Below are 9,591 nucleotides of genomic sequence, written 5' to 3' on the forward strand. Positions count from 1 at the left end.
ACAGTTCTGTGGTTCTGCTCGACCGATGACGAGGGCAGCAGCTTCACCTCAGCAGCTCGCTAATGAGGCGAGGAGGGCTGATCCTACTCGTACACACAGACATGTGTCGTGGCTTACCCCACAAGCCCCGCCCCTTCGCCTCTGGTTTGTTAGCTTGTGTTTACCTCGGTGCTAATCCGCTCCCCTTTCACATCCCCCTCCTACTGACTCTCTGTGTTACTCCTCCCTCTCTCCCCTCAAAGCCAGCAGGCTGCTGTTTGATCCAGACTGCTTGTTACATGATCTCCTGGAATACGATGTTCCCTCGCTGCTCCATGGCTTTTTTGTTTGTTCTCGCTTTGCAGTGCAGAGGGCACAGAAGAATGCCAGCGCTGCACTGAGGCTACAGCTCCTGACCTTTCCTTCCCCTTCCCCGTCTGTGATCTTAACCCATCTATCCGTTGGTCTCCCTGTTCTCCCTGTTCATGCACTGTCGATAGCCCCTCACCCCCATCTCCTGACTATTACTGCCGTCCCCTTGACAATGTTACCATGCATTAACTGGCTGCAGCCTTTCCTTGCCTTGATCTCCTCCACCTTGCTCACTCGAGGCCACAACTGTCCATCCAGCTGTTTGTGTCCAGACCACCACACTGTGGACTGCAAAGGCCAAGGTCTAACTAGAGTTCCAGACTCCATCCCTCTGGATGTTCGTCGTCTCCTGCTCTCCAATAACTGGATTCCTTGGATCCCCTCTGACTTTCTAGTCCTTTACAGTGACCTGGTCTACCTGGACCTGAGGAATAACTCCCTCTCCCAGCTTGAGCCAGGGACTCTGAGCACATCTTCTAGACTGGTCTTTTTGGACTTGGGGAGCAACAACCTGACAGAAATCTCTTCTGAGACATTTGGGGAATCAAGGAGTCTGATCAAACTACGACTGGGGAACAACCCCTACCTAACCATGGTAGGCATGGACGCTTTTACAGGGTTAACTTCTTTGAGGGAACTGGAGCTGGAGCGGAATGGTCTCACGGTGCTGGATGTAAGAGTCCTGGAACCCCTGCCCTCCCTCCGGATGCTGCGTCTTGAGGGCAACCCCTGGCTTTGCAACTGCCACTTTTCCAAGCTGTTTGTATGGCTGAAAGAGAACCGGCACAAGCTGCCAACAGGTATGATATAAGCTGCTTGAAGAGATGGTTGTTATTATTCTAGTGGGATGTATGAGGTACTGATCCACAGTCAGTGTATTACTGACTACTGGCATGTCCCCAGTTTGAAGAAGCTGACAGGAGGAAGAGGGGAAAGGCTCGGCACTCTTTTGAGGCGATCAGACTCCACTGACAGCAGTAACTGATGGCTGGAGCTCAGAGGATTGTCCTCTAATCACAAGGATGGGGGTTCGATCCTCCTACATGTCAAAGTTTCTCTGGTCAAGACACTGAACCTGAAGCTGCTCCTGATGGCAGGCAGCAGCTGACATGGCAGCTCCGTCACCACTGCTGTGTGAATGTGTGTGAATGGGAAACACTGTAAAGCGCTTTTAGAGGTGCTATAGAAGTGCAGACCATTTATCGCTTCCTTGGTCACTTAGTTTGCCTGATTTTTCTATTTTTTGGTGTTAAAACAACAAAGTTGCACAGTATTTATCTGGGAACCTTGTGTTCTGCAAAGTAGAATTGAGGTTTTTGTCAATGAAGTCTCGTCTCTCTGAAGTGCTCCACTTTCCCGTCCAAAAGACGAGGAAGTATCTGAAGCATAGTGAGGTATATACTTAAACCAACATTGTTATTTTTTCATTGTACATTGAAATGTAACGTGGACAAGCTCCGAGAAATGGCAGAAACCTGTCGTCTCTTCACTCATGCAAGAAAAAGCTATTATAGATTATCTGTAGTACCTGGTTGCACCACCAGGTGGAGCCTCTGACTACTCAATGTGATTGCAGTTCCATGTTGACCAGCAGAGAGCACTGTGGAGGTCTAGCTAGCAACAGGCCACCATGACAAAGACTTGTGTGACACTTGCTGGCCTCCAGCACGTGGTCCAGATGAGCCAGCACTGATCAGAGCAGCGTCGCCATGGTTACAGAGCCACCCAGATCAGCTGTCTGCTGCCTGAAACAGCACATCAGCACAAGTCCACTCTGCTCAGTTTGTCTAATCAGTCATCCAAATATTGACTGATATTGCTCCCAATAGTTGATTAAGAAAACTATTCAAAGTCTGCGTCCTCAGTGTTCTACACGTATCCTTCCCGTCTGACAGCGAAGGGAAGCGAAGGACGGAGCTTCGGTTTGTGCCGATACCAATCAGTCAAAAGAAAGCTGTGATCAGCCACAGTCCTGACCGCTGACATCAGATTAGGATACCCCTACTCATTATTCACGCTGCCATTTCAACAACAGGTGCACACATTCCCAGAGTCAAGCATCTATCAGCCTGCATTGATTTTCAATTCAGTTCAATTCAGTTTTATTTGTATAGCGCATATTTACAACAACAAGTCATCTCATAGCGCTTCACAAAGGCAGAAACACCCAACAATCCAAACATCTGGATTCTCTATAAGCTTCAGCAGTCTGCTGGTGGGACGGAACCGAAAACCCCCACAGGGGAAAAAAAACCTCCGACAGAACCAGGCTCAGGGAGGGACGGCCATCTGCCTCCACCGGTTGGGTGGATGTAGGATGAATTATAACATTTAGTTTACAGTTAAACAAGTTATTAGAAGTTAAATTTTGGTATCAAAGCTCCATCACTTTGCAGGGAAGTTCACCAATTTCCTTTCTACCCTTTAGGTCAGTAAAAACATTGCTGCGTTGCTTTTTAACTTGGACCATCACGGGTCTTGAGATTTAAATAAGAATCAGAGAGAGGAGTGCAAGGCAGCCTACACACCGTAACCACAGGCTCCTGTTTGCATCAGTTATGTCAAAGGTGAACAAGCAACATGCCTTATTCAGCGCCACGGCACATCGGATGCCATGACACTTCAACACTGACACCAACTGCTCATGTCTAGATGTCCTGCTCACAGGAAACAGACACCCTGCACATGCATTTGTATGTCTGTCAGCTTTTTGTCTGAGTGCATGTGGTGCACATACTAATGAACATGCAGAGGTTCTGTCCAGTGCTGCTGCTCAGACGTGATCATGAACGTACCTCAGTGGCAGCGCTCCCAATGTCTGTGTTAGAGTACGATATTCTGTTTTTGTTGTCCTTGGTGGGTGTGTGTGTGTGTGTGTGTGTGTGTGTGTGTGTGTGTGAGACAGCAGGGAGACTGTTTGTATATGTGGCTGTCTCCTGCATGTGTGTGTGAGCAGAAGTCTGGCTGTCTGTTGTAGCGCCACGTGACTGGAATAGCACCAAGCGATGAGGTCACTGAGTCCCCTCCATGTGGAAAAGCCCTCCTGGTCCTACAGTGACTCACACTCTCACACGCAGAAACAGACACATACTCATTTGACAGTGATGTCTAGTGACTCCTGGGTACAGCAGAGGAATCAGGATGACATGGAAGTGGCTCTCTGCACACACTGGACCAAATGTTTTGAGGTGTTAGTGTGCATTAGAACAGAGAGCTGTGTTCATTCACCCTGGCTGGCAGAGACCACAGAGCCTCTACCTCTAAAGTATAGGTGTTATGTTATGGCTATGAGTCATGTTTAACCACATGTCCCGTCTGGTCTCTAACCTGTACATCAGTCTGGTCAGCAGTGTCAATCAATCAGTATCCTTTATTTAACCAGGTCAAAAGAAAAACTCATTGAGATTTAAAACCTCTTTTTCAAGAGTGACCTGGCCAAGACGGCAGCACAAAACACATTCCAGCAACCACACGAAACACAAAGAAAACCCAGTTCACACGCTGCAGAGAAACCAGAGCAGGATTACATGGCTGCAGCCACAGGATCCAGCTGAGCTTGTTTCTGTCTTTAATAATCGTCTTGAATTTCCCCAGAGATACAAGACGTGTCAGTCTCAGGTCCGTCTGCACATCATTCCAGGAAGACGGGTCTCTTTGCCCAGTTCGGTTCTGACCCTCGGACCTGCAACTGTCTGATGTCCTGAGAGCGCAGGCCATGTCGGCTGAGGTTTCTACACGTGTAGGCACAAATATGAAGGCAGAAGTCCAAGAATAGCTTTGTAAATAAGAGAGTGTACGAGCACACACAGATGGACAATGTGCGACGGCGTATGAGGGACAGTGATGTACATGATATACAGAATCCAGTTTCTATAAAAGCTGACCAGGAGGGGCGCCGCTACAGCTCACCTGGTTGAGCTGGGGTCCCATGTAGAGGGGCTGCAGTCCCCAACGCAGCGGTCGCGGGTTTGAATCCCGCTCATGGCCATTTGCTGCAGGTCCTTCCTCCATTCTTCTCCCCACTTCCTCTCTCTCTCTGTCCTGTCGAATGAAGGCACAAAGGCCAAAAACAAACAACTTAAAAAAGTGTTCATTCATGAAAAGCAGCTCTCTGTAGTCCAACAAGAGTGAAAACTGTTGTGGTGATCAAATGTTTTCTGACTTGCAAAGAAAAACACGACTTATTTCTATAAAAGTTTCAGTTTCAGCTGAGAGACAAGTTAATCGATGTGCAATTTAAAGGACAGGTTCTCATCAAGCAGGATCCATCCATCCATCATCTCTACACCTTCATCCTCACTAGGGTCATGGGGGGCTGGAGTCTATCCCAGCTGACTCAGGGTGAAGGCAGGTTCACCTGGACAGGTAACCAGTCTATCACAGGGCTACACTTAGAGACAGACAACCAAGCACACTCACATTCACACCTACGGACAATTTACAATCACCAATTAACCTCAGCATGTTTGTGGACTGTGGGAGGAAGCCGGAGAACCCGGAGAGAACCCACGCTGCACGGGGAGAACATGGAGACTCCACGCAGGAAGATCCCGGGTGTCCTCACCGGGACACCAACCGGAGACCTTCTAGCTGTGAGGCCACGGTGCTAACCACTGATCCACCTGCAGCCCCATTCAGCACTGACTGAAGCTTAATCCAATGGGACTGAACAAGATCAGATCAGTATAGATTTCTGTTAATGACCCATGAAACCCACACAGGAGGCTCAGTGATGCAGGAATGCTTGTCTCCCTTAAAAATGTAAATGTACTTCAGGGCTGCACATATATGACGTCAAAGGACACAAAACCTGCATTAATTGCACAACTTCTAACAGCAGGATGTGTTTCATGAGGGCAAAGCCTGCAGCCAAAGCTCAGGACACCTTCCATTACTGACAGTCAAGTCTTTTGTTTTTTCAGTACTTGCAGATTCCAGCTTCACTCTTGACAGACTGAATCCTCAGCGGTGGGAGAAGTTCTGTTGCATCATTTCTTGTGAGATGTTCGGTCATTCCTCAGGACAATGTGTTTCAGTTGCTCTGTGCTGGAGAGGTTGTGCTGCTCGACCTTTTTCTTTAAAATACCTCAAAAATCCTGATTTGGCAGCGTGCTTTGGATGGTTATCATGCTGCATGTTCTGCAGAGTGTCTGGGACTAAATCATGTTGTCGGCCAGTATTTCAGTACGTCCACTGAGTGGTGGTGTCATCTGTACATGCAGCCCCATCGTCCCACTCCCACATCCATAGTTCACTGTCTGGACTATGCATGTGCTTTGGTCGCCTTGGAAAGGTTCATGCCCAACATGCTGGATCCTATCTGAGCCAAGCAAATGTACCTTGATCTCGTCTGACCAAAAAATGTGCTCCTAATCATTATCAGGCTTCTTTCCCGTTCTGTAGAAAAGTGTCGTCTGCTCTCTGTGGAGGTGGATGGTCTGCCTGTCCTTCACTGTCTGAACCATGTGCCAAGTCTGTCTTTCATAACCAGCAGTGGGCAACGTTCATTTATACATTTACACTGATGCTGCAACTCTGAGTGATTTTTAGTTGATTACTGATCTTGCTGTGTCCCGCGAGCCGGGGATCGTCTGGCTAATAACCGAGCTTAGAAACCGTACGATTATTTAGACATAATACAGTCTTTAATCCTTTGACATTTAAATGATGTTGTACAGGGATGTCCTTTGCTTCTGTTGTACATTGTACGACCATGACTGGAATACCAACTGGGAAAAGCAAGAAATGGCCCCAGCTGCCTTAACGGCGCTTAGCGTGATGTCATCTAGTTTGTGCTAATTGAACTCAACACTTTTTGTGTTTATGCATCATTAAAGCAAAATAGAAAATGACAGTAAACCTGCATGATTAGAGTTTTTGGCCACTTAATTTTAGATTAAGATTTAAGCATAAACTGGCATCTTATCACCTTATACAGTTAATACGCTAACATGTTAGCAACCATCCCTGTGACCAGACCCATCATACAGAACCAGGGCCTACCGATGAATAGCCAATTCCTATTCAAAGAAAAATCTCATGTTAGCATTAGTGAGGAATTCATTTTCCAATGGAAGGGTTTCCTTCTCCAGCTGACAGGCTGTTGTCAGGAACCTCGGACTCAAAGACAAAGGCTTACAAACCCAACAGGACACGAACCTTCACATTAAAGTCGGGTTTATTGTAATAACAAAGGAGACGTGCTGTCAGACATGGCAGCACTTAAAAGAAGTGTAAGTCTAATAAAATGCTGCTTAGCTGCAGATGACAGTCCACTGAGGCTAAATGTCCACAGTTAACATGTCCTTGTGTGTTTCTCTGCCATGTCCAGCCTGATCCTCTGTCACAGCACCGGTACAGTCTGTGGCCGAGCTCTGCACCCACGTGTCTGTCCACAAAGCCCAAATGCCATCCTTCCTGGTCCTGAATAAATATGATAAAAACACAGCAGCCAGATTACAAGTAATCCTAAACACACGCAACAAAATATAGAAATCACAGCGATCCAAACTGGGCAGAAACAGATCTCTGATGCTGACACATAACATAGAAAAATCACATGTGGTCACGTGTTCCACATGTGCAAAAACCACATGTGGTCACGTGTCCTACATGTGGTGTTTCTGTGAGGACTAATGCCACAGACACAGAGTGACATCAGGTTTCATTCAGAGCACGTCGATGGCAACCTGATGAATGTAGGCCAAGTCACAACTATTTATAGCTCTGGATTAGTCTTCAGAAAAATAATGTGTTTGCAAATATTTTGTGAGGAAGAAAATGCTGTGATGTGTTGAACGTCAGGGATACGGCGCACCTGGAAGAAAAGTTTTGCTTACCAGTAAATAGCCAATATCAGTAAGATGTAAGTCTGACAGATGATCAGCTGGAAACAAACATCAGGCTGGCCAAACTTATCTGGAGGAGAATATAAAGACAGTACATTCAAACTGTCCACCCACATCGATCACAGCTCAGAGACCCACTTCCTACTTCAGCTTACTGGACTTTGGTTTTCCTTTTTGGCTGTAGTCAGACAGTTAACGATGTTTTATGAACTTCTCTGAGTCATTGAACTGCAGACTGGAATTTCAGTCTCCGTTACTGCAGGAGGGCACTTTAGAGACAGTCTGTAAAGGTCTACAGGCCTTCCAGGACACATGATGCTGCCGCCGCCGTGCTTCACACTGGAGATGGTGTGTTTGTGATCATGTGCAGTGCTTGGTGACGGCTGAGTCCAGTCACATGGAGAAAACTCTTCATCATAGCATCATGTGTTCTGAGTGAAGGACACACCTGCTCCCAGAGAAGTCACCTCTCTCCTCACTTCTTGTCATGTCAAGTTGCATTCAAGTAATTAGAAGATCCCTGATGATGGTGGAGGGAAAGTCTTTTCCAGGTCACTGGAGGAGGAAGGACACGAGCAGCGTTAGTTAGCAAAGCACCCCCCCACTGCACAGACAGAAACCCACAGAGACCTGATAGGACAAGAAGACACAGGTGAAACTAATGAGAGCAGAGCAGACAGTCACCAAGGGAAGGAAGAAGCAAAACCACAAGAGACACGTAAGGTTAGTAAATACCATTAGAAAGCAGGAGATAACAAGAAGTGACATGAAATTCCCACTCAGGCAAACAGAGACACAAACATCAGACACAGGCGAGGGCAGCTTCAGACTCATGGTGGGTCACATGGGCTGAGGTCCATCATGCTGCTGGAGATCGTAGGCTAGTTGAAAATCTGTCAGCATGAGACTGAAGTGATGAGCACAGGTGATACAGGGACAGTTGATATTTAACTGGTTGGCCTTCAGGAACAGAAGTTTACAGAAAACTTGTGTTGGTCTGTGATGGAGCTCCTGGCTGACTGGAGTACAGAGGAGTAGACGATGTCTTCTGGCCTTAGATCCTCTGGATGCTGTCCTCATGTTGTTCAGAACTATAAGTGATGGAGGTAAGGCTGTGTTGTGGTGTACATGAACACATGCAGCTGTTTCCCTGTGGAGACGCTGATGTGGAGCCTCCTGCTGTCTGATTCTCCAGGTTTGTATTTAAGTCAAAGGAAAGAGAAAACTAAGCTCCATCCCCTGTTCCCGGTTTGAGGTCTGTGTTTGTGCACCTCCGTCAGCTTTAGTGATGTTTATGGTCGTCTGATGCTGCGTTCATGGCACTCTGACATGATAGGAACATTCACTGAAACATGTTTGGCCTTTTTTAGCTTTATTAGACAGGACAGAGAGTAGGGGAGAGGACCTGCAGCAAAGGGTCCTGAGCCGGACTCAAACCCATGACCGCTGCGTTTGGGTCTCCAGCCCTGTGAACGGGCCGCCAGCTCCACCAGGTGAGCTGTAGCGGCGCCACATTCACTGAAGCATAAACATCAGCATGTCAGTGAATGAAATCTGCTTTCTGACGACTGATCGACTTTATTTCTGAGGCTTCATCAAGCACAAGTTTGTATATTTTAGGCTTTTGATGTTTTACTTTCTGCTTTCAAAGTGCTTCAAAGTTGTGAACGTCTTCCTTCAGATTCTTGTTGTGACGGTGTGGCTGGTACAGACCTGGACCGGGCTCCCTGGTCCTTCCTGGGACCACCCATGAAGAACAGTGTTATGTGCACAGAGAGATCAGGGGCTTATGGATCTTTGACGGTCCTCTGGACCACTGATGCAGCAGTTAAATGGTATGAATGTTGGGTCATTACATTCTGTAACACATTTTCTGAGGATAAGCTGCTTGTTGCTGGTGTTGCTGTTTTATGTGTGCACTTTTCTTTGTTTTATTTGTTGTGGTTTTGTATTTATGTGCGATGAAGCAGAGTGTTAGCAACGTTAGACCTCTTAAAAGATTCTTTCTCTGGAACTCTGGCCCCAGAAAGACATAAATCCTTTGATTAACAATACATTTATGATGACTAGGCCGCTAATAACTTCAATGAACGACTACTAGTTGCCCAGGAAAGTCTTTGGTCAGCCCTTGGCCAGAGAACTGCTGAGGTCCTGCTATTACTAGCTGTTCACCGTGGTTGTTGTAGTCCAACAGGGAGCACCTTTGTCCTCTCTGACTGGGTGGAGGTGCTGGTAAACATCGTAAAGTCATTTACAATGTTGAAAGCAAAGTCTAATCTTGCTTGTTGATTTCATTCACTAAATATTCCAAAGATCAGATTTTGTTGCTCTACTGATGGTAAACCATCAGGGAAGGTGAGGTGCAGGTGATATTAGTTTTTGATAGGATGGT

At 46.8% G+C, this 9,591-nt stretch overlaps 1 protein-coding gene across 1 annotated transcript in view; it reads left to right on the forward strand.

The window, feature by feature from the left end:
• Positions 1 to 523: 523 nt before the first annotated feature.
• lrrc38a (leucine rich repeat containing 38a) overlaps positions 524 to 9,591 on the forward strand; it is a 10,119-nt gene continuing 1,051 nt past the window's right edge. The window contains exon 1 of the mRNA XM_008288554.1: positions 524 to 1,151. Within this exon, the coding sequence (XP_008286776.1) occupies positions 524 to 1,151 (628 nt within the window). The remainder of the gene's footprint in view (positions 1,152 to 9,591) is intronic.

Source organism: Stegastes partitus, unplaced genomic scaffold (genome assembly GCF_000690725.1).
Source record: "Stegastes partitus isolate 25-593 unplaced genomic scaffold, Stegastes_partitus-1.0.2 Scaffold564, whole genome shotgun sequence".
NCBI lineage: Eukaryota > Metazoa > Chordata > Actinopteri > Pomacentridae > Stegastes > Stegastes partitus.